Raw genomic sequence first — 24,088 nt, 5'->3', positions numbered from 1 at the left:
AGCATAGACGGACAAATAAACACGTACGGAGTTCATCCAGAGAAATCGACCCAGGTATGCAGCAGCAATAAAACCCGAATCGGCATGACTGTAGCCTTGGAAGGCACAGTATACATAAGGCCGACAGCGGGTACGGCACATAAGATGAAGGCATCACCGGGTAATGTGCCAAGCGCAAAAAAAGAGCACTTAGTCCAACCACTCACAAGTCTGATTTAATCTCGTACCTCCATTAAATAACAAGAAATGAATTGGAAACCTAGGGTATTGGCAATGATAGAGGACCTCTTGCACGGCTATAGGCTTTTCGCGTCGCAAAGATTCATAGGACCCGCTACAGAGTAGCGGGAATCAGCACTGCAACAACACAGGGCCATGCGGCACCATTCAGTGCTAGCTGCCATCATGATTAATCATATGGAATAAGAATACTAAATTGCAGATTCGCCCTTTTGGTCATGCAACTGAACACTATCAGCGACTAGGCCGGCCAACTTGAATGGGGATGGGTGCACCACCAAGAACAGCCGGTGTGACCATGGTCACCATGGAACGAACTTCATTCCCAACTGCAGGACCCGCTTCCATGACATCCTTGTCACCCTCTTCGTCTGCTTCTCCCAAATTTGCAGGCCCCATCCCCTCGACAATGTTCGAAACATTTGAAGAAGCAGGTTTAGACGGTATAGATACAACAGGGACAGGCCCAGTGATATCCTTACCAGTGATACGACTGTATTCGTCAAGATCTTGTTCAGACGCGATGAGTTGCCAATTTTAACAGAAAAAGCTTCAGCATACCAATGGGCACTTGATTTTTGAGGTACATATCAATGAGCTGTGAATTCCTTTTGTCCTCAGCTTTAAATTTCCGTTTGATATCTGCACGGGTCCGCCCTGGCATGACCCGCGCAATGGACTCGAAATCCATATAGAACATGGACAACCACTACCGAAAACTTTCGGATGAGCGAGTTGAGTGGCGAATAAGTGAGTACGTACGCGGTAGAACTCTGCAGTCTCGATTTTTGACCATCGCTGCCCCCCCTTGTTCCTTCTAGAGTGTGACTGTGAGTTGACAAACCTGTCACTTTCTCTTTCAGTTATATGCCTCATTGAGTCGTCTGGAACAACATCTGGTCGAGTATAAGTCATTGATCTCTCGTCTACAGCGATCCTGCCATGCTCGTCCATCATCATACGGGGGACTATCGCATGCCCTGGCAGGCGGTTAATGAAGTCCATATCATCATCCCTATCCAGAATCGGTTCAGATGGCCCGCCCACGACTCCCACGCTGGCATTATTGGACTCAGTGAGTGGGGGGGCCATAGTCTCTGGAACGTTTAGACTGTCATCCTCAGGGTCTCTTGGCAAGCCCATCGTCAGCCGCCTGTCTCGCTCCCTAAGAGATGTACGCAGTTCTCTATTACGCCGTCTGGTTTCTTCCAGTCTCTGGATCTTCTCCGAACGCCCAGGAGCGGATCTACCGACGGGCATGTCACGAACTAGTTGAGACATGGTGATCTGAGTTGGGTCTGGGGGCTCCCTTTCTTCCGCCTCTCTGTCCTCTGCTGCTATTTCTTCAGCGGTCTTCGGTCGACGTTTCCTAGTTGCAATCCCTCGGCGGACAGGCTTGGATGGCCGCTCCTCGCCTGCAGAAGATCCCGTTGCAGGAGATAAACCAGGGTTATTTAACAGGGGCTGAGAGACCTTGTGTTTCCGAGAGTTTCGAGCCGGTGTTGTCCTTTGTTCGGGTGACACAGATACCGAAGTGCCAGGGTCGGCACGCGCAGAAGCAGGAGTAACGTGTGGGAAAGTGGTTATGGCAGTAGACTGTCCTCTGGGGGCGACGGTATCGGACTTAGGAGGGTGAGAAGACGAGGCAGAAGGTCGAGATATTGATATTGAGCCTAATATCGGGGTGGCTCCGGGCGGTGCAATGAAGGGATTCAGATTCTGAGTATTACCGCCCCCGACTTTTCCCATCCCAGGAATAGACGCTTGCGAAGAGGCTGAATCAATACAATTCAGTATCTCCTCCTGTCCGTCCACGCCACGGTCGAGGTCTAGCAAACGTGGTAATCCCTTAACAGGGCCGGAATCCAAAGGCACAACCGTTCCCTGACGGGATACAGATGCCTTGGAAACATCTGAAGGCGCAACCGATCGTCTCTCCAGAGACGATCGGTTGTGCCTTCGTTTGGACCCAACTTTGAACTTCATTCCCCCTGGCTTGTCTATGTTCTAGGGGTAAATAGGGTGGCCCATGGTGTTCCAATTATGAGACATACCGACTCTGCTTTTGGCGACGTGCATCCTGGAGACACAAGTCGAGAAAGTCTTTTTCGGCTTAGTTGTCACGTGATCCGTTTTGGTTCCGCCTTGAGATAGGCCTATTACTCATCACGGGACTATAATAATATCTACCTATGGCCCACCTGACCTACTCTTAGATATAGAGACGCTCCTTGAGTGCACGCACCCTTGCACTGGTGCAACGATCAGTACATAATACTATATACTACTCTCAGGCCCTTCGGGCCTGAGAAGCTCCGGGGTATCGTGACCTGAAAATCCGGAAAACCCCTCCATGCCGCAACTCCTTCGGAGTTCACCGTCACACATCACCCTGCCAATGTCTCCGGACCCGTCGTCACCATCATCGATGTCGTTGACGACATTGCCAACACTTATTTTTCAAAATCACTGTTCCCTTATAAACTTCACTAATACACAACTTCCCTCGCTTCCTTTCCTTTTCATTTTGTCGGCATTGGCTTTGTCTTTGCCATCCTTGCCATTTTCCGAACTAGGTACTATGTAAATACATGGCATAATAAAGTCCTTCAGACAAAGTCTAAATCAAGGCTCTCCAAAGCACTGGCGATTCGACCGATCAGGCGATGAGACTCCTCAACCTCCTCATTCTCAGTTTCCAGCCCCCCATCCGCCATCCCACCGTCGATATCATCAGAGGGTATGAGATTGGTGGTTGAGCTGGGCAGTGTTGTGGAGGGGGTTTCATTGGGTGGTACTAATAGAATGGTCAGAACCATTACAAATGCCCTAATGGATACACTTACTGTTTGGTGGGTTGCTATTCGTGTTTTCTGGGCTGCCACAAGTGTCAGGGCTCGCTGGTGGTCCACTCATCGTCCCTTCCCCATTGTCAGGGCACACCTGCCTGACCCGGCTCCACCTGCCCTGACCCAGTATCCTGCTCACCTCTGTTGAAATAACCACCTCAGCCTAACAGGGTGTATGGTGTAATGGCTGTGCACACTGAGTTCATGATCCAGAGGACTGGAGTTCGATTCCCAGTATGTCCAACTTTTAGGTTTCCCTAAAAGACCATGTGCAAATTCCAACAACCTCTACCCCCCACCCTTCATCATGTTTCCTCAACTCTTGTTCTTCTTTCTACCCTTTTATTCCTTTGTTCTTTCTTCTACCTTTATCTACATGGACAACCTTTCCTCATACCTATGTATTATTGACCCGCCAGCGACACGCGCACGACACACCCAGCCCCAGACGACCTGGATGGCCTCATGGTGCACGTGTGCAGCACATGCCCTTGGGATCCCCCACGGGGACACCCAGATGACTGCGGCTGTATGCAGGGTGACGTGGCAAACCTCATGTGACCCAAGCCACATGTACATAAAGGTACCTGGGGTGGGAACCGAAGAAGTAACCTTCTTCTCACAGTTCCCACTTCAGGTAAGTAGCATAGCCTCCCCTTTTAATAACAACTCACAGTTCCCACTTCAGTCTGAGTGGCCAGGGACCATCGTCCTGGACCGGGCTCGCCAGTACACACGCCCACTCCACACCCCGCAACGGCCTCAGTGCCAGGCACTACCCTCGGGCTGCCTTGACCCCGGATGTGTCCCTGACACCTGTCGCCAGTTAAAAAATGTGCAAGCTTATCCAGCTGGGCGAGTTTGGAACGCAGGTGCGCATTGATGTTGAGGTGGTATTGGGAAGTAGCGGAAATATATCTTGCCAGAGCGGAATTGGTCGATCGAGTGTTCTCAATGGCACCTCGCAGCCAAGCCTCCTCATTTTCCATTGAGGTCCATACCCGACAAGCTTCAAGTCTGACAGTGTCAATCTCTTCACGGGCTCGTTGAAGCTTATGCCAAGCTCGGGTGGCCTTGCAGAGAAGGGGCTTTGCCCATGGTTTCTCATGTACATCGTCATGGCCCCATAAAATCACGATATCTGATATGAACTCGAGGCTGGTTACATCCTCCCAACTGAGTCTTGGCTTCAGGGGATCCATGGTGGATGCAAGATTGTTGTATTTCTCTAGTGTCGAGTTAAGTGTCTTGCCCCACTTCACCACTAAAGATAGGATTTGCTGGTGAGCCTTGTAATCTGGAATAAAAATTGTACTCTGAATGGGGCAGGGAAAGAAGTTGGCTATCACACACCTGTCCTTGGAAGTCCCATCTTCTCAACTTCAAACTGATGCGATATTGCACGATGCTCGAGATCATCAAGGAGGTGATTATAATCCCTCTGCTGGCACAGAGCGATTGCTTCAAGCCGCTCAGGAGAACCAGGCACCCAAGGTCATGTATGAGACATGGCCGGTAGAGCTAACCCCAACGCTGCCAGAGTGGCACGTGTGCTCTAAACAGCTTCGTTTGCCTCTCACAAATGTTGGTCAGCATGTTGGGGTGGTAGCCTAGCCTGGATGGCTATTTGCGCTATCCAGTAGCATATGATTTCCCTGAAGGTAATTTGTGAATGTTTATGTTTATGAACTAGAATTATACCCACTCTGCATGCTCAAGATGCTCTGTGGCCTCTAAATACACGACCTTCGCCTTTTCATCTTGGGGCTCAAACTGAAGTGGGGATATGTAGTTGCGCTCTTCATCCAGCCATTGTGGGCATTACACATCAGGTTCAAAGTTGGGGTCCATCTGCCTTGTTGTCTCGAGGATTTCTTGAACTATTCTCCATGCTGTTGTGTGGTTGTTCAATAAGAAGTCACCTACTTGTGAGGGGTAAGGAAGTGTTTGGCATATTTATTGGATGGATGACATACCTAGACGCTCATACTTTGTTTCATCCCACTTCACAAAATGCATATGAATCCAGAGATGCTGATAGTATGGTGATGCATGTCGGGTTACCGGTGCGAGGGAGTTGCTCTCAGAATATACTTGTTCATTGCCTTCACCATCTTCAATTCCAGCTCCCTGCTGTAGCCCTATGAGGAAATCGAGCTGGCAGAGTCTGTTGTGAGTGGCACCATGGAAAGAACCAGTACAACACCTAAATTTTGCTTCTTGTGCTATATCACCAATGGAAGACTTGGAAAGGGTAGCTGAAAATGTGCAGCCAATATTGTAATAGAATGTTGTGGCCAAATGTCCATATGAGTTGATCAGTGGCAGCGATTGGATATTTGGCTCTGCTAGGTACGTCAATTCTCATCAACAAAGTACATCACATTACTCACAACTCCCCACTCTGGACCATGTCGATAAGGAATTGGACGATACCATATCGGCAAATGACAGAGAAAAGTCCTGTCTCATCCATGAGTTGCATGGCACCCGACTTCGACTTCAAGGGCATTGGCCAAGCATTCTTCCATGCTAGGCAGCTGTCAGATATAAATAACGACTCTGGGCCATCCATCTCACAAGTCGCACATATTACTGAGTGAACTAAGGAAGAGGAATGTTCATACCTGGCTACCACGTTGTGAATGTTTTCGAGTGTCAGCAAAATTATTGACCTGTTCTCGGGGAATGAAGTAGTCACTGGGAAAGACTCGGGCGTCGGTGGCAAAATTATGGTGCAGCCTTGAGAGGGAGGTATTCCCATCAGCTGTGACAATGAGCTGAATGGGGCATTCAGGCTCATCTTCAACCTAAAAACGATGATGCAACTTGGGCTTACCCTTTGCTAGATCAAAATCGGATACTTACCTTACAGTGACAAGCAGGGCAGGAATTTTTGAGATGATAATTGGGCCCCACCTGACCTTGTTTGACAAGTTTATCCAGGTGGAAGAATATCTGATAGAAGATATCGAAAGCAAGTGAGATTTGGGTTCTTAAGTAGGGCTGATATACCATCTCAATTTGCAGTCAGCTGCAGATGCTGGAAAAACACCATAAATAGCTTACCTTGTGTATGTCAGAAACCACCTGGGTAAAATGTTGAATACTGAAAGCGGGTGCTGCTCGGAAAAGAGAGTATAACAGTTCGAGCGATTTCAGGGAGATCACAATTTGGGGCTCTGTTGGAGTAGGGGATAGATAGCCGGCATGCACCAGCGTGTATGTAGGATGGATGTCTGTCTCCTGCCTGGGTATGTATTCAAATGAACTACCATCTGAATATCGGTTAATCATGTACAGGGAGGTGAAAGGAAAGGCTTACCAAATATGTCAAGGCACTTGATGTAAACGTAATTGAGGTTGTCTTGGGGCAGGGGATAGTGAGATGGTGTAGAAGAAGGGTTGGTAGTTTTGAATTCAAGGTATAGGGCAATGAGGTCATTCAGCTGCTCTGCCCAAGCTGCGTGGAGCCTGGCCATGCAGTGGCCCCAAATGTGACTTTTCTTGCACCTAAAAATAAAACATGAGATCAGTCCTAGATGAATAAGAACTGAGAAGTCATCAAGAAATATGTACTGTTTTGGGAACAGGGAGGACATTACCGTCAAGAATTGTTTGCTGGTAAGCCCTTCATCTTGGAACAGCCCAGCATCTGCCATCATGGGGTCATCCACCCAGTCATCCACATTATCGGTATCAAGGGCAAAGCCATTGTTTTGAAGTTCTTCAAGGTCAGCTCTGACTTCGGCCAATGTGTCTAGTTTGTCGAATTCATGTTTGCTGGTGGGTTCAGTGTGCTACACGCTTTCCACGCACCTTCAAGGACTCTTCACTGGGTTGCTTCCATCTTGAGTCATACCCTCTTCCGGGCAACCAATCCATTCCTTTCCAACCCTGGACCTAGCAAGTTAGTCACAACAGCATTTTGCGCTTGTTTTGATCATGGCATCAGGATAAAGATTCTAGTACTGTAAAAAAATGTAGCCCATGAGTAGAGAAACAGCACTCACAGAATGTGGCGACCTTGTACCAAGAGATTGAACTGATCTATTGAAGAGCGCGTCCAACACGCCATACAGTATCAATTCATTATATACAGTTTCTTTTTGTGCGGCAATTCAATCTGGCATGTTCAAGCGCTGTCACTGAAAATCCATCATGCCATTGAAAATCCAATGCTTCAGCATCATGCCCCAGACCAAAACTGAAGGTAAATATGCAAGCGGACACAGACAGATAACAAAACTTACCAAATTCTAGAAACCATGTTGCAACACATGCGTCCCATAGCCCAACATGTGTTTGACAGTTTTGTTTGGACTTCTCATGTGAGATACAGGCTGATGACCGAAGGATGAACTGGTTTGTCGAGGACTTCAGTGTTCCCTATCGAGTTCGCAGTAAGTACACAAAAAAAAGTGCGAAATTCTGGAAAAACATAGCTTCTTCAGACTGGAAGCCCGATTGGGGGCGAATTGATCTAAAAACCATTGAGGAGCACATATCAACCCATATATTTACCACGGAAATGGGTTATATGGTACAGTGCCACCTTGCTGTCCCCCTGACAGGGTTAAGGGAAAGGCTTGATGAGGTTCACCCATTTGTGAGTCGTCAACCTGATGAATCGGTATTACATAAATAACTCCTTGTGCTGTGGAAATAGACAGATGTCTTGGACCGCTTGGGGCAGCCAAGCATCATGTTGATCAATTATGGTGGTCAAGCATTACCTATCATGTTACTTGCCTCGAAAAGCATTGAAAACAATGAAGGGTGGGGAGCACTGTGCAGCGAAATATTAGACAAGATACCAAAAGCAAACAAAGGCGCAGCCACACCAGTAACCCCAGTTCCAGCAGCTCCGAGCAGCACACCAACCATGGGGCGCAGGCAGCCACAACCATGCCAGGGTGAACCACCCCCCACCCCACAGAACACCGCCCTGAGGGCCCCATCCCCCCCCCAGTGGAGACTGCCCGACCCTTTGACAGTGTCTCTGCCTTGAAATACAAGATCCACTGCCCCCCATCTGTTGAGTATCTGGCAGCACAGGTTGGGTACCGCAGGGCGTTCCCCATTGCTCGATGCAGTCAATGCTGGTATCGGTGTTGACATCATTACTCCAGCACATGCACCTGTGACCCCTGCCAAAACTACCCCTGCCACACTGTCTGCCACACCGTCCGCCACTTCATTTGACCTAACGGAATTCAACACTCCTAATGCAACCCAAAGTGGATCAAGCATTTGCACCGACTTCCCTGGGACTACCACTACTCCTGGATCCATGCAATCAGTTTCGAACATCTCACTGCCAGACAGATGCACCAATCTAGCACCAACCCAACATCACCTTCCTCTGACTCGAGCAAACATGCAGCAATTGTCATCATCTCAGTTGAGCAGTTTGACTAGTACTCATAGCATGATGGCTGTGACAGAGGTAGGAAGTCAGTCACTCTTTGAGTCATATGTAAATGTACATACAACTCTGCGGCCGGAGGACATTGAGATCATCACGCTTAAGTCACAACTGGGATTCACCAACATTACCAACTTCCGCAACATGTTGATGATGGAGTGTGACTGTGGGTATGAAGAAGCTTCCTTCCTTGCCGAACTGGCAGCTGCAGGGCATGATTGATAAACGATTCTGCTGTTCCCCCCCCCCCCTCCGTAAATTTCTAGAAAATACAGAAAAAACACACACACACCTGTATTTATTGTGAATTTGGCATAAATGCACGAATTATTCCCATATGCCAAATACAGGGTAAAAACTGTTTACCTTTATTTGTTTATTGGTTGGCCCCTGGCTGAATTCCCAACATGTTGCTCAACATTTTCGCACACAGGGGTTCTTGATGTCCCAGCAGCAGTGCACAGAGTTGTTTGTCGAACCTGCTACTCTGTCAAAAAATCAGAGGAAAGAATTAGTCCAGGCATCATTCAACAAATGGATTCTTGAGCTGAGGAAGAGTTTTGATGCCCAAGTCCATGCTATTGTGCAGGAATTTGTTAGGCACGGTTCATGCTATTCAGCAAACCAGATACGAAAGCAAGTTGTCTATAAGTTTTCTGCACCAAAAAAAGTACGGAAGCCAATGCTCCCTAATGCCTGGGCACATGCAAAGGTGCAGGCACGTCATAAACAAGGTATGTGGTTTCATTAACGGATAAAAACCATGTAGAAATGCACTAACCTCCCATGCACAACAGAGAAAGCGCTGCCAAACCTACCATACTCCAAAGAGTACCTTGAGCTTCTTGACGACATCAACAATGAAGAAGTGACGTTTGATGACATAAAGAACCCACTTACTCCAATGGATGAACATCACGCATGAGTTGCCTTAGAAGGTGTTGTTGTCAAAAGGGAGAATCGGGCCCTAAAAGAAAGCATAATCTCACCTGAACTGTCAGCACAATGCATGGCCATCCATGCCCGAGACCAGCTCGTCCAAATTGTATGTTCAACAAGATGCATTAGTCCCCAGAGAGAATAACAAGGCATAGGCAGAGAATGTGAACTGGGCATGTGGAATTCAAGTCATGATTATGATGGCAAAAGGGTCTAGCAATGATGTATTTGCACCAGTCGTGTGGGCGTCAGAGAAGGCAAAGGAGTATTGGCTGGGTGTAGCAAAAGAGCCCCTGTGGTTACATGCCCGGCTTATGGAGGGATATTGCATCGGGGCTACAAGCAGTGAGTCAAGAATCGGGATACTTTACACTGTTGATGCTGAAACGATTGAAGATGTTGTGAAGGTTCATAAAGCACTCTCCGGTTCATTGCGTTTCCAGTTGGCAGAATGGACAAGAACCGAACTATGTGAGTAGTTAGTTACCCTGTCAAACATCATCAGAGGATTGATCTGGGCGCAATACTAGGCAAGGTAACTGGGAAAACTCAGCTTCCAATGGAGTGGGTGCCTCGGAATTATCTAAAGCTCATGATCTGACATGGTGTCAAGATTGACATGACACACTATCCAGGGGTAAGATAGTTGAGCCCAAAAGGGCTGTGGTCGATCATCTTTGAGAGGCTGTCAAGGGATGGGAAGATGGGAAAATCAAATGGGTTAAGCTGATAGCAGAGGAGATTGAGCAGCAAAAAGCAGAGCTCAGTACTCTAGAATCTGAGGCAGCCCAAGCCCAGACTGGCGACCGTAGCGAGTCACAAGCCATGTGCATCAACCATGATGCTGTCTCTGGATGCCCTTCCACTGTTGAACAATGTGATGATGCCTTATCAAGCCCTAACAGCAGTGTACGGAACAGTGTGGCTGCAGGTGAAAGCAGCACGAGTATGGGAGATAATGTATCACCAGCATGGCCAAGGTTTGTGGCATCAGAAGTATTATTGAAGACTAACCAAAAGAGACTTTTCAGTGGTTTGAACACCGATAATGCCACACCAGCAAGCAGCGCCACTCACACAGGGACCGAGCCAGCGGCAACCATGGAAGTCAGCTCCAGCTCCAGCAGGGGTGCTAACTCGTAAGTGAAAGTTTCTCTGGAAGTTTGCAAAGGTAATTTGATGGTTCTGATAGGAGGAAGAAGTGCAAAGCACTGGCAGACCCGAAGCCACATAAATCTTGCCGACAGAGTACCTTCCCCGGCAACGAGAGGGCAGGGGGTAGTAACACCTGTGTAATGATGGATGGATGGATGGATGGATGGATGGGTACTCCTCACTACCATGTGTTTGTTGTGGTTCTTAGAGTCGCACTGCTGAACAGCATCAATGATGTTCCCATTCATCCATATAAGGCAACTTATGGCTTCGCAGGCAGTTTTCATAGCTTGCTCAATCACATATATTCACATTTTGATATTTGAAAAAAAAAATTGAGGGAAATTCAAACAATGCTGATAATGTTGAAAATGTTGGTAGCAGCAGTGGAGTCACATGGGAGGAAAAGGAAAGGAAGCGAGGGAAGTTGTGTATTAGTGAAGTTTATAAGGGAACAGTGATTTTGAAAAATAAGTGTTGGCAATGTCATCGATGACATCGATGATGGTGATGATGGGTCCGGAGACGTTGGTGGGGTGATGTGTGACGGTGAACTCCGAAGGAGTTGCAGCATGGAGGGGTTTTCCGGATTTTCAGGTCACGGTACCCCGGAGCTTCTAGGCCCTTCGGGCCTGAGAGTAGTATACATATATAGTATTATGTACTGATTGTTGCACCAGTGCATGGGTGCATGCACTCAAGGAGCGTCTCTATATCTAAGAGAGTAGGTCAGGTGGGCCCCCTATAGGTACATATTATTATAGTCCCGTGATGAGTAATAGGTGGCCACATACTCACGGCCCTATTCATTCCTTATTTATCATGTCGGGTTTGTACCTGACATGACAAAGGAAAAAAAAGCCTTTACTCCCCCATTGACAATATAGTGTATTTCTCCGCATGTGAGGCAACCTGATTATTGTGAGATCACTCACAATCTCAACAACTTATTGTTGTAATGTCAACAATTGGTTCCGATGGCAGAGTGGCAAGGGATATGATCGTTGGTGGCAGAAGTGAAGTTTGGGGGCCCATCTTCTGCACCCCATTTTCTTTCTTTGTGCAAAAGGCCTGCCACTGGTGTAGATTGCATATAAAAAGGAAGCTCTTTGGCTCCCTGTTGAAGTCATGAGTCACTGGAACCTTCCAGGGCATTCTGGATTGTTGTGGGAAATTGCCAGAATATAAATATGCACAGACATGCATTGAGCAAAATTGTCATATCCATACAATCCTGACCTCCGCTCCGGGCTCCTGGAACTCTGAACCAGACTTCCAGAGTCCTACTACCCTTCTGTCACCTTCTCCTTGCCGACTCCCAAGAGGTTATCCCACCTCTGGCTCTGACACACCCTTCAGTCCGACTCCGGAACATTCCAGGTCCAACCCCAACCTCAACACCTTCCAGGTGAGTACACAACACCTATGCTCCCGACTCCGGGCCTCCGCTCTGGAATCCCATTCGCGTCTCCTTCTCCGGAACCTCCGGTCTTAGCTCCGACCTTGGACTTTGACCCCACCTCCGCTTATACCCATTGTATTGGTTAGCTCATTCCATTTAATTACGTTTGCCAATATTCCGGAGTTTAACTTCCGAGTTCAGACTTTCCGGACTTACATCGGACCTTGCAACTATTGCATTGCTCCATTCAGTTCCGCTATTCTCCCTCATTCCTATTTGGGCTACTGCTTCCTTTCTATTCAGTCAGCTAGCCATTCCCCACTCCCAACCTCCTTCCTTCCTCCTTGGGCCTTGGCCCTTCACTCCTCCTTTGGGAAACACCATTGAGTCAAACCCTTGACCCTTGGTGTTGTTCCTCTTTCCAGCTCCTTTGTCTCCTTTTGGAGTACCCTTGCTCCTTTTGATTCCGGACCCCTCCTTATATACAATGTACATAGTAACTTGTAACCTCAGTCCGAAATCGACTTGAAATGCCCCCTAGAGACTTTCCCTCTGCTAGATCCGAAATCCCCAGGACAACCAGCAATGGCACAGCACTCCGCATGAGTCGCTGAGGCCGAGGTCCTTCCATGCTAAGTCTCTGTTAGAGATAGGCGGAAACGGACGACTCTGGAGCGGAATCGGAGACTTAGCGTGGAGGGACCTTGGCCTCAGCGACTCAAGCGGAGCGCTGTGCCATTGCTGTTTGTCCATTTGGTCCTTAATTTCACAGTAGGTGAGCAGGAAGTCTCTTGGGGCATTTCAGGTCGATTTCGGACTGAAAACAGACGAGTATGTACAAGCGCCGATATATAAGGAAGGGGCAAAAGCACAAGGAGAAACAAAGGGTGACCGAATCGGAACGAAGACGTCCGAACGGGAACAAAGGGTTAGAGGGAGCGGAGCGGTACCGAAGGTCATAGGGCAAGACCTGTGATACATCCGAAAGGAGGTAGAGTGGGCGAGGCCCAGAGGGGCAGGAGGATGAGGGAAGTGGGGGTGATGACTAACTGGCTAGAATAGAAAGAAGCAGTAGTCCAAATAGGGATGAGGGGGAATTGCGAGAAATACATTACAAACGGCAAGAGTGCCGGAGGCGGTCCGCGAAGCTCGGGGTTGCGGAGCTTACGGAGGTTACGGAGGCGGGGTTGGAAGTCCGAGGAATATTGGCAATGGTGTTCACGTAGTATGAGGTCACCAATGCAATGGACTAAGACCGAGGTGGAGTCAAAGTCCGAGGTATGGACTATGACGGAGGCTCGGAGTAAGATACGAATGGTGTCCGAGTGTGAAGTATGGAACAGCGGTGGATGGTCATAACTTGGCGGAAGGGTGGCGGAGGAATGAGAGAGGGGACAGGTAAGGAAGAGTAGTCAGGTCTGAAGGTGGATATCAGAACGGACGGAGATAGCGTAGGGGATGACGGGAGGGTGGAGGTGTGGTGAGGGGGAGCGGAGAGGTAAGAGGAGGGGTGTGTTGCCGAGACCGAAGGTGAGTATCGGAAAGGCAGCGGTAGGTTATGACTCCGGAGGTGAAGAGGGTGGAGGTCCGGAAGTCGGGTCGGGGTCGGGTATGCACGGATATGACAGTCTCCGATTCCATTCCGGAGTCGTCCGAATCCACCCGTTCTAACAAAAATCATCAGAAAAGTTTCTAGCTTATCTCTGGTCTTGCGAGTATACTGCTGAAGTAAGCGGATTGCCTTATCAGGAATCCCTACATTACAACACTCCCTCTCCCTCAGATCTCTAATACGAGTCTGAGGTGAGAATATTTCTTATTGCTTTTACAATGTGTCTGATGATGTACTTAACCGACACAGAACTTACACATCATAAGTACAGTCTTAATCTAGATCTCTAATACAAGTCTGAGACCTTACATGTCATAGCCTTATATTGAAAACTTATAACACACTTACAACAGGGCTCAACAAAGAGTGCAACATATCTCAGCAACCACATAAACTAGCCACTTGTGGTTTGCTGCAAAATGTTTGTATATTCCTGGACATTTTTAGCAATAACAATAATCTTCATTTTCTGTGATTTTATATTTTACCCCTTTACACAATTTTCTTGACAACAGCTGAATGGAATGGGCTGTAAATTGGGTGGAAAGAAGTCTCAATGTGTCCCTCAGGACTTTTTTTTAAATTCCCACTACTCTGTAGCAGGTCTTGAAAGCATGAACTGAATGCCCATGCAAGAGGTCCTCAATTACTGTGCTATAATGACCATAAGTTCATCACATGTCACACAAAGGTTTTGGATTGAATTGGTGCCTCTGGAAACTCCCAGAGGCCATGGGAGTGAACTAACAGTCATGATACTGCAGTATTGCAAATTCCCATCCTAACCCAGGGTTCTTCTCTTGTCTAAGTTGCACAACCTGCACCCCTTTGTCACAGCCCTGCAAAGTCTCTGCCCTTCTACCACTTTCTGCACCCCCATTCTTGCACCCATTACTTGCACCCGTTAATCACACCATTACCCATCACTTAGTGGCGCCGATAGTGGTTCCTGCCCTACGGCCCCGTAGCAGCGCCTCCTTCGTTCTCCCACCACCACTTGAGCTCCTCAGCCATTCAGCTGATACCATTTTATTCTTATTCATTCGCTTAACTAACTAGCGGTCAGTATGGTCGCCGTTGATCCGTTCCTTATTGACATTTGGTTATTATTTTATTGACACTTGGTTATTCCTTTATTGACATTTGATTTATTCGTATATTGACATTCTGATCCGCCACCTTACTAGCACCTAGATTGTCGGCCAATTCATTCTGCCTCCCAACTTCACCGTCCTCTGTTCCATTCATTTCTTCTGTTCCATTTCCCTGGTCCTTCATCGCTCTTTAGTTTTGTTGTACTTACCATCCCACTCCTGTCCTGCACCGGGCCGACCGGCCCCTTCTCTGTTCTCCTTTCGTATTTATACTTGTAGTTTACTGTCGATGTACCTCAGTTCGAATATCGACTAGAATTCCCCCCAAGTACTCTCATCTTAAGTCCGCCTCTCAGTTCCATCTCTGCTTAAGTACATGTCGCTGCAAGGTACCTCCTGCTAACATGAAATACGGGACAGCCTAGAATGCGTGGCACAATGCTCCAGCCAAGTCGTTGAAGCCGAAGTCCCAACCACCACGATGCCTTGCAACAGAGTAGCTCATTAGCTAAGTGTCCACTCATGCCGCCGTACTCCGCTCTGCTCCCCGCGAATACCTCGAACACAGTTTCTGACAGAGGAGGAGAGTGAAGTTCCCTTCACTCAACTCTGGGAAGTCGACAGCAGAGGATGATCTGAAGGTCATTAATTGTGGAATAATACCCATAGATCTCATCCAGAACAGAAGAGTAGTTGTGGAGAAACCAAGGGAATTATCTGACTCCTGGACTTGCCATGTGTCATGGGACTACATGAGAACATCAGATGGTCATGTTTGGGTCAACCTCAGCGAAATTCCAGAGGAATTCAAGCTAGGAATATGTGAGCAATGCAAGGGATATTGTCAAGGAACTTTCAGAATTTTGGGATATAATTTAGTCCAAGTTTCCCTGTGCATGGACAATTGTATTGTGGATCCCATGCCACTGAATTCCTGTTCTTAGCCAATTCTACACCAAATTCCACAAATTTGGTATCATTCGAAAGCTACAGTTGAGGAGAGTCAGATGGTATGAAGGGACAAAGTTTTTGATTTTCACTTCATTTTTCTTTTGTTCTTTGGGATTTTACTCAAGCCAACAGTGCCCAAACCTTACCACTGTTGGTGGTGGAGGCTTACTCTAGCCAAAGCCATTTGTTTCAGAACTATTCCTTGGCACAATGTAGAAATTCAATATAAGTGTGTACTTTAGTTAGGAAGAGAAGTGAATTCCCCCTCTTCACATCTACCTTGGAGTCAGTGCACTCTGGGGTGCGATGAGAGGCTTAGTAACTAAAGCTCAGGAAAAATTTGGTCCTTAGGGCAATTCCACCAGTTTAGTTGAGTGGTTGGTTTTGTTTGCTAAAAACATCAAACCTAGTACAGTGGACCTCCTGACCCCTTTTTGCCCCCCTGTCAGGGCATGCCCTGACACGCCCCACCCGATCCCCGCTCCGCACCACTTCTCCCTCCTCTCCCTCTTCCTTTCTCCTGTTCTCCTTTCCTCCTTTCTTTCTTTCTCTCTTTCTCTCTCTCTCTTACATGGACCACCTTTCCCGCTGCTCAATGTATCACCAGCGTGCATGCCCATTTCCCCTCCTGTATCTTACCATCCCTATATCACCGCCACCACCGCTGCACTCGCCCTGCACCCACAGTGGGCCCTCTCGGGACCTCCTGCGGAGACACCCAGAGAGCCGTGGCTGTGTGCAAGGGTGACGTGGCACACCCCACGTGATCGATCCTGCATGTATATAATAACAGCTGGAGTGGGAACTGAAGAAGTAGCCTTCTTCTTACATTCCCACTTCAGGCAAGTAGTGTAGCCTTCCCTTTTAATGATAACTCACATTCCCACTTCAGACTAAGTGGTCGGGGACGCTCACCCCGCGATGGAATTGCCGCTACGCACAGCCGCTATTCGTCCCACCGAGTCCCGCACGCTGGGACCTCGCCGCTTTCAGAGCTGTCCCTGACACCCCCCCCCCTTCTTCTTCCCCCTCTCTCCCCTTTAGGAGTCCATTCCCACTTGCAGCACCCTTGACCATGAATATTTCCCTTTGTCTCTGTTCAGACACTTTTGTTCCATTTCTGTCAGGGCCCAGGGGGATCCTCCTAGTTGCTGGGGTATCTAGTCCCAGTCTGAGATCCTCAAACTCACTGAGGGGGCTAGCCCCAGCCTTCACAGGAAATGAGTTGAGAAGAAGGGTAACCTTCTCAACCTCCTGTGAAGCTGCTACAAATGGGAGCCAGGAACTATACAGTTTTTGGCTCTTTGCCAACTTTCCATAAATGGCACCCCCCTGTGGGAAGGTTCTGGGTGGGCAGCTTGCGCAGAATCTTCCCACAGTTGTAGCTGTAATGGTTTCTGGGCAAGTAACTCCCCCAAAACTTTCCCATGGGTCTGCATGCATGTGGGATTGTAGAATAGTGAGGGGAAAAATAGGGGAAAATGGAGGGAGGGTACCTGAGGGTGTGTGGGGTCAGGGGCTGTGCCCTGACAATTTCAGACCCACTTTGTTTCTTGTGCTTCTGTCTCCCCTTATATATAGACAATTGTACATACTTGCTTGCTCCTCAGTCAGTAAATGACCTGAGCAACCTATGCCCCCTAGAGACTTTACCCTTGATATGTCTGAAATTAAGGACCAGCAGGACAAACAGCAATGGCACAGCACTCTACTTGAGTTGCTGAGGCCAAGGTCCCTCCTTGCTAAGTATCTGTTTCCACCCTGGAACTGGCAGAGACCCCTGTCTCTAACACCCACTCTGGGGTGTCTACTGAGTGAATCCTCCAACAAATATTAGTGCAACTAGGGCAAAGAAAACAAACCACATAACTCCATAAATGTCAGGTCACTATTGTCCTACCCACTGTGAATCACATATATTTGATACTCACAGCTGGGTTCTAGGACACCCACCTTACACTTTTTTGAGTACTTTTTGTTTGATATCACACTGATCCCTGGCATTGCTAGGATCCACCACAATTTTATGTGGAAAACAAGTAATGTCCCCCCATTCACCTCAGGCCTCAAGTGTTCCATCTAATGATATGCTTTTATGGGCTGTATATTGACAGGGTAGAAGTAAAGGCTGGTCTGTGCTTTACAGCTATCCTGAGGGTTTATATACAATTCAATACACTCTCAGCACAAATAAATAGAGAAGCATCTGCAATGCTAAATAGCATTGCAACATAATCATTAGACAACACAACATCAATTGATGTTGTGAGTGGAATATAGACATGGGCCAGGACCTCACATCCTCCTCCCTTGTGACGATAAATCACAGACAGGGTACAAGCATATGAAAGAAATTTAAATTTAATGTTCTACATATGAAGAATGTATGCAAACAGGGGCACAGGAGGCTATAATAGTAGTTTGTAGCCAACACCCACTTAGAATTTCTCCTGGAACATATGCACCCAGATCTCAACAACAGCATTGATGATGAAGTGACTTTCTCATTGCTGCGATTGTAAAGGAAATTATAAGAGGAAAATGGCTTCAATGCCATCAAGTACAAGTCATTGAATACCATCATTGATAGTGATGATGTCAAAGTTGAGATTGTTGATGGCAGAATTGTCATTGATGAAGTGAATAATCAACAACAGCATTGTTGTTGACATAGTACAAAGTAGTTAATCAATGACAGCACTGTCATTGATGAAGGCAGGAAAACAACAGCATTGTCATTGACAAAGGTAGGGATATGAGGGGTTCAGTTCCTTATCCATTTGCATGGCATGGACCCTGATGGGCCAGTGCCAGATGGGTAATTTGACATGGTCCTACAAGTCATCATGGACCTTGCTGCATCAATGAAAGAGGGCTTGTGGCTCTCTATGCCAACTAAGCTCATGGGGCCAAACTCTCCTAAGCTCTGCTTTCTCTCTTGACTATGCTTGATCCTTAATTCCATGGTGGGTTCTCCAGGATTTCCACAAGGTCCAGGCTCAGCATCCACTACTCACTCATTGTGAGCTAGACAGCTGCCCTTATTCCTACTGTTGGAATTCCACTCACTCACTCCAACTCTAGCATGTCCTAGCACCTTGGAGAATTTGGGGGAGGGGAGAACTTCTATTCCAGAATCCAGTATGTACAGGATATAAGGAATAATTATTTTTAGAAATAATAGTTCGTAAATATTGGTGTGAAATAATAAAAAAGGGTAACAGTAACAATCAATCAATATCTGAAATGATGGCAAAAATAAGCGATATCTCAATGGATTCATGGAATTAAAGGCCGAAATTGGAAATGTAGCTCAATAGAACTATTATGCAGCCAATGAGCCTTTTCCCAATTAGATGCCATGGGAACAAGTGAGGCTGGAATTCTGGGTTGCTGCTTGAGATTCCCACACCTGCACATGCTTGTGACCTCCCATGCCTAACTTGCCCAACACATAACTCTGTCAATTCTCCACTGATTGGGATGTTTTTGATATCGTTGGAATCATAAGAATTAAGACTATTTTTAGATGTGAAACCCATATGGCATTGTTGCATGGATGAAAGGGGTTTTCTAATCATGGAAGCTGGTATCTGAGCCAGCTCTGTGTTGAAAATTGTATCCGGTGTGACTACTGGACTTATCTGGAGCTCCAATTCAAATGGCTTCAAATCCAGGTCATGTGGCAAGGACATAAAATCATGGACAAGCCTGGTATCAAACCCAGGACCTCTAGCATGCATCCATACACCACTCACCCTTGAGCCATGCCAGTATAGGCTGTTAAACTCTATACTACTGGGAACATATTATATTCTCCAACACTCTGCACATGGGTGATTATCCCACCTACACCGACAGCAACATCACTGAGATAGTTGTCATCATAGTGATGAGTCCTTGTCTTGTTGATGGTGAGAGTAATGACCATGGTGCATGGGATGGCCATGCCCATGGGAAGTGGAGGAAGGAGCATGCCCATGCACTGGTGGTGTGTGGGCAGATTCATATACCAACAAGTGTGTGTATGTCAGAGGGGGGTACTGCAGTGGAGGGTTCACATACACCACAGGGGGGTTTGAGTATGATGTTGTGGTAGGGTTCAAGTACATCAGCACTTGTTCTTTTTACAATGTTCACAAGCATCAGTCATTGGTTTTATCTATCTGCATGTGAGGATGTATATCTGCACAATGTGAGTGGGGGGGATATTGGTCAGGAAGTCTTTTTGCCTCCATCTCAATGTCATTGCATGACATATGCATTTGTGAGGTGTTTTCCTGCTTCTTTTCTCCACCTGCAATCTCCACAAGATCTGGTGACTTACTTCTATTCAGTTCTCTAGTGCTTATATACAGCTTGTAATCATTGCTTGTACTGTAGTTTGAAATCAACTAGAATTTTTCCCTAGCTTACCTCTGCTCTCCATAAGACCTCTGCCTTCTGAAGTATCAGGACCATGTTGAGAATGAGGCACAATGCTCCTTCCTGAGTAGTTGAAGCTGAAATCCTGGCCCACTCACCTAAGTAGCCTCGACCTTGAGATTGGTGAGGTTAACCCTTGCTAAAGCTTGGTCATGTGTAGGATGCCTATATCCTTAGCAGCCAGCATTCAGTCACTGACGGCTATCATCAGTGAAGCTTCACATGGTTCTGACACATGGTAGTGTAGAACCTCACACCTTCAGCATGTATGTAGTTATGGACCAATTGAACCACTTGGGTTCTTTGCCACAGAGTGCAACTGCACCTGGGAATTCAATTCTGTTGACATGGCTGATGTCATAGAAGTGGGTAGGGATTACCACCAATTGACAATATGTCAGTGTGGTGTTGTGGGGACAAGTCTGTGCACCGCAAAAAGTCAGATTCTGTGGAATTTGCCCACCAACACACACACATACCCACTGATATTCTGATGCTCATTCTCTCACTGTCAGGGCAATAGCCCTGAACCCCAAGCCATATGTAATCATGATGGTACATATAGTCATGTGGGTAAGTGGGAAGTTCTGTTAACCACTTACACACACGTAAAATACATACCATCATATGTATCACTTATGCTGAGCAAACCCACTGAGACCTTTTTAAGTGTATAAGGTGTGTTTTACAACACAACCCACCAAAACTATCAAATCGTAACAACTTGACTCGGTAGTGCCTATGGTGCCAAAACATGCCCACAAGGGCAAGGTTGCATCTGTAGTGATGATAAAGAAAAATGAGCAGTTTATAGAGAAACCACAATCTCCCATTATGGGAGATTCAAAATAACAGCCATCATCAGATGATGACGAGGATCAACACAATCCAGAGAGAACAACCACCTCAGGGCTGGTCCCTGAAGGCTTTAAAAACTTGCATGGAGTAAGTGTGGGGCCCAATACCCCTAGAACTCCATGTCACATTGATCTCACCCAAGCTGGGGAAGATCTCTCGCCTCCCCAGGAGGAGATTGACTTGCATGATAAATGCGTAAGCACCAAACAATCAGCCCAAAAAGCTGATTGGATACAGTCACAGGAAACTCCTGGGCCCCACTATCCCCTGGAGTCCTCCCCCATTTCCCCAAGTCAAGCCCCAAAGGCAGACTAAGGGAAACAGAGGGAAGAACCTCCACATATCTGAAAAACTACTGGACTTGTTCCAGGTCCTGTCTGAATGGAGACAGAAAACAAAGAACAGCTTCTTCTCAGGCTAAAGGCCCAAGAAGGCACAAAGAAATGCCCTGAGAGCAGGACCTCTCAGAGTGTGGAAGCTCAAAAAGAACTTCTGCTATTTACACTACCCCATGCCATGCCAGACAATGCAAGGTCACCAACCTTGGAGGAGGTCTCCAAGATCATGAAGAGAAGGCGAACTGAAATGAGGGAGTTTGCTGAGGAAGCCTTACAGAAAAGTAAGGAAACCAGCGAACAGACCCCTCCATGAAAAGGAAGTGCACTCTGTGACAGCCTTGCCTAAGCAAAGCAAGCATGGAGTTTTTACTCCAAGAACCCCTTCTGGAACCCCCAGAAGTGGCAATGCTAACTGGGGAGAGTCACTACTCACCCAGCCCAACTTCTTCCTGGAAAACCAGGAATCATGCATATAAACTTGATCCATAAAAAGATCGAGGAAATGAGCCACAATAGCACAGCTCATCTAGAGATAACTCTAGAAAGAATGGCCAATGCAATCAACACATTGACTGATAAAATCAGCAAGCAAACTGACTTGCTGAAGGAAATAAACTTCTCACAAAATAGTGAGGAAACAAAAAAAATACCCCTGGGCCATGGGCCAGGATAAAACCAGAACTTGTGAAAAATTCACAAAAAGAACAACCAGTGAAAGCACACTGGAATATCATCAGTGACTTGACAGAGATGCAAAGAGATCCTTCTCCCAAGGATAGGAGAAGATGATGCTGAAGGAGGCACTGTTCAGAAATCAGGAGGAGAATTGGCATAGATTTGGCCAAACCTCCACCTTCGATGAGCCTCTCAAACAGAGAGGTAACACAACCACACTCTCTCAAAACAATGAGAGAATCCTGATACAATTTCAGGTGAAATTGCCTGAAATGAAAGAAATGCTGCAAGAAAGACTCCCTCCAGTGAAAACCCCTCCAAAGGAGAAATCTCCATTGGGCGACCCTGTGAAGGCAGGGGAGCAAGAGGAGTACCTGGAAAAATGGTATGAAAAGGCCATAAGAATGGCTGAAGTGAGAATACTCACTCCCTACCCAGAGGGAGTGAAGCCAGAAGCTCTAAAGAATGGGCCAGCTTTCCCTGACAAGAAATGGTCAGGGGAGAATGACATGGAGTCATTCTGGCAGTGGTTCACAGACTACTGGGATTCCTTGCCTCACAAGGATGCAAAGGTCCCCAATTTGATGAAGTCCATCTGGATTGCTTGATTTGTGGATTAGGGGGACCCACATTTGACCTTGGAATAAGACTCCAAGATGAAACTCTCCTCAGAGGAGATGAGGGCATGTTCCTTGAAGTTCTCAACATACTGATGAGAACTTTCATCAAAGCCTCTGCCACAGTGAATGTGACAAAGAAATACTGCAATGTTAAATATGAAGTGGAAAAAGGCCTAAAACAGTTATACTTAGAACTGTCTAAAGCGGTGTCCCAGATGGTGATGCCGCCAGACTAGGTGTCCTTCAATGCCAGGTTTCTACACAACATTCCCCTTGAATGGAAGAGGGAAATGATGGCTCATGACAGGATCAGAGCAGTGTAATGGGTCTATCACCACTAGACTCAAGACAGAAGAGAGGGGAGGGTTGGAGTGGTTGCATGCACAGGTTCGTTAACTGGGAGTGGATTCTGCTACTCCTCACTGTCTAGCTAACTATACAGCTGGTCACGGTATCACAGAAGAATCCGAAAATGACAAATAAGAAAGAACAATAAGAAAGGGAAACATCAGGCTCTAGTGACTAGAAATGGAATCAGAAAAATCAGGAAAAATAAGGAATAGAGAACATTGGCTAAGGGTGGTAGAATCGCGGGATTTGGCTTGTTTATGGTACACCAGCAAATCCCCATTACAGCGGACTTCTCCTCAAACAAGGAGATGTTGAAAGCAATATCTTGTGTAGATGAGATAATCGATGGGCTGAAGATGTCTTCAGCCTACAAATTGGGATATTATACCTGAACAGCCACCATGGCAACCATGGGGTGTGGTAGAGCTCTCCCGTCAGGAAAGAAGGCTGAAGAGCCCAAACCCAGATGGAAAGAGGATATACATATTCTTGAAAGATTTGAGGAAAACTGACCCAATTTGCAACAAATGCAGCAAAATAGGGCAAACAAAAAAATTGCCCAAAACAAGCAATGAAAAGCCAAGGCACATAGCCACCATGGAAATTGCGAACACATCAGAAGAAGAGTTGGAAGACTCATCAGATGAAAAACCAGAGAACAACTCTGGTGACTCCAGAGCATCAAGCTTCAGAGTAGAGGACCCATACAAGGGACCTCAATACTCACCTGATTCAGAGGGTGAGGAAGTTAATGTTGGGACCATAAGGATGGGCCCAATGTCAGTCATTGACCATGATGACATAAATTACAAAATCAAACTGGCCATGGTGCACCAGTTAGAAAATATGGCAGATGAGAAAGTCGCCAAAGCCTTGGTGGAAGCACCAAGAAAAGATGCCTTGGGAAATACACCAAAGTACCCAAGGAAAACAAGGAGAAAGGGAAGAAGGACCAAAAGTCCATCGAAACCCAGACCCCCTTGTTTGATGCAAATTTCTGCATCTCAAAAGACATGGGAAAATACCCTGCAAACAGACCGCTCTCAACAAAGAGAATGCTGATGGCTCACATAAAAATAGCAGGCATAAAAGCCTATGTGCTATTTGACAGTGGAGCCAAAACAGATGCAATATCACTGGACTTTGTCCAT

At 46.9% G+C, this 24,088-nt stretch overlaps 7 protein-coding genes and 1 non-coding gene across 8 annotated transcripts; 4 read left to right on the top strand and 4 right to left on the bottom strand.

The window, feature by feature from the left end:
- Nucleotides 1–226: 226 nt before the first annotated feature.
- On the bottom strand, nucleotides 227–2,378 carry EI90DRAFT_3157730 (uncharacterized protein). The gene is made up of 4 exons (XM_039066133.1): nucleotides 2,295–2,378; nucleotides 1,003–2,240; nucleotides 802–949; nucleotides 227–749 (listed from the first exon to the last, which is right to left on the bottom strand). The coding sequence occupies exons 1-4, from the start codon at nucleotides 2,317–2,319 to the stop codon at nucleotides 475–477; spliced, it is 1,686 nt and encodes a 561-aa protein (XP_038910952.1). The 5' UTR covers nucleotides 2,320–2,378; the 3' UTR covers nucleotides 227–474.
- Nucleotides 2,379–3,258: 880 nt separating this feature from the next.
- EI90DRAFT_t224 lies at nucleotides 3,259–3,332 on the top strand. The gene has a single exon. It is a non-coding gene; the product is annotated as a tRNA-Met (tRNA).
- A 416-nt stretch (nucleotides 3,333–3,748) lies between these two features.
- Nucleotides 3,749–4,581, bottom strand: EI90DRAFT_2936800 (uncharacterized protein; the record flags this gene model as incomplete). The annotated part of the gene is made up of 2 exons (XM_039055167.1): nucleotides 3,749–4,386; nucleotides 4,443–4,581. Coding segments are annotated over 2 exons (777 nt in total), but the record flags the coding sequence as incomplete, so codon positions are not given.
- Nucleotides 4,582–5,319: 738 nt separating this feature from the next.
- EI90DRAFT_2936850 (uncharacterized protein) lies at nucleotides 5,320–6,386 on the bottom strand (the record flags this gene model as incomplete). The annotated part of the gene is made up of 5 exons (XM_039055171.1): nucleotides 5,320–5,434; nucleotides 5,483–5,693; nucleotides 5,725–5,899; nucleotides 5,958–6,107; nucleotides 6,159–6,386. 5 exons carry the CDS (start codon nucleotides 6,384–6,386, stop codon nucleotides 5,320–5,322), a joined length of 879 nt encoding a protein of 292 aa, XP_038910950.1.
- Nucleotides 6,387–7,250: 864 nt separating this feature from the next.
- Nucleotides 7,251–8,739, top strand: EI90DRAFT_3020054 (uncharacterized protein; the record flags this gene model as incomplete). Its single annotated transcript, XM_039057462.1, has 6 exons — nucleotides 7,251–7,302; nucleotides 7,353–7,390; nucleotides 7,432–7,492; nucleotides 7,535–7,698; nucleotides 7,759–8,085; nucleotides 8,143–8,739. 6 exons carry the CDS (start codon nucleotides 7,251–7,253, stop codon nucleotides 8,737–8,739), a joined length of 1,239 nt encoding a protein of 412 aa, XP_038910949.1.
- Nucleotides 8,740–8,959: 220 nt separating this feature from the next.
- On the top strand, nucleotides 8,960–9,442 carry EI90DRAFT_3130894 (uncharacterized protein; the record flags this gene model as incomplete). Its single annotated transcript, XM_039064349.1, has 2 exons — nucleotides 8,960–9,251; nucleotides 9,315–9,442. 2 exons carry the CDS (start codon nucleotides 8,960–8,962, stop codon nucleotides 9,440–9,442), a joined length of 420 nt encoding a protein of 139 aa, XP_038910948.1.
- A 214-nt stretch (nucleotides 9,443–9,656) lies between these two features.
- On the top strand, nucleotides 9,657–10,599 carry EI90DRAFT_3130893 (uncharacterized protein; the record flags this gene model as incomplete). The annotated part of the gene is made up of 4 exons (XM_039064348.1): nucleotides 9,657–9,927; nucleotides 9,992–10,020; nucleotides 10,070–10,093; nucleotides 10,150–10,599. 4 exons carry the CDS (start codon nucleotides 9,657–9,659, stop codon nucleotides 10,597–10,599), a joined length of 774 nt encoding a protein of 257 aa, XP_038910947.1.
- A 6,004-nt stretch (nucleotides 10,600–16,603) lies between these two features.
- EI90DRAFT_3020052 (uncharacterized protein) lies at nucleotides 16,604–17,113 on the bottom strand (the record flags this gene model as incomplete). Its single annotated transcript, XM_039057461.1, has 2 exons — nucleotides 16,604–16,830; nucleotides 16,861–17,113. 2 exons carry the CDS (start codon nucleotides 17,111–17,113, stop codon nucleotides 16,604–16,606), a joined length of 480 nt encoding a protein of 159 aa, XP_038910946.1.
- Nucleotides 17,114–24,088: the final 6,975 nt, after the last annotated feature.

The sequence above is a fragment of the Cantharellus anzutake genome (assembly GCF_015039405.1).
Source record: "Cantharellus anzutake strain C23 chromosome Unknown EI90scaffold_70, whole genome shotgun sequence".
Taxonomy (NCBI): domain Eukaryota; kingdom Fungi; phylum Basidiomycota; class Agaricomycetes; order Cantharellales; family Hydnaceae; genus Cantharellus; species Cantharellus anzutake.
Note: the sequence above shows the minus strand (reverse complement) of the source record. Positions and strands in the feature narration are given on the sequence as shown.

Bases quoted from the DNA above. Each gene is read 5' to 3' on its own strand.
- EI90DRAFT_3157730 (XM_039066133.1), bottom strand. From the start codon at position 2,319: ATGCACGTCGCCAAAAGCAGAGTCG. The intron at 2,241-2,294 runs GTATGTCTCATA...CCTAGAACATAG, and splicing joins CGTCGCCAAAAGCAGAGTCG to ACAAGCCAGGGGGAATGAAG. The intron at 750-801 runs GTATGCTGAAGC...CGTCTGAACAAG, and splicing joins CAAAAATCAAGTGCCCATTG to ATCTTGACGAATACAGTCGT.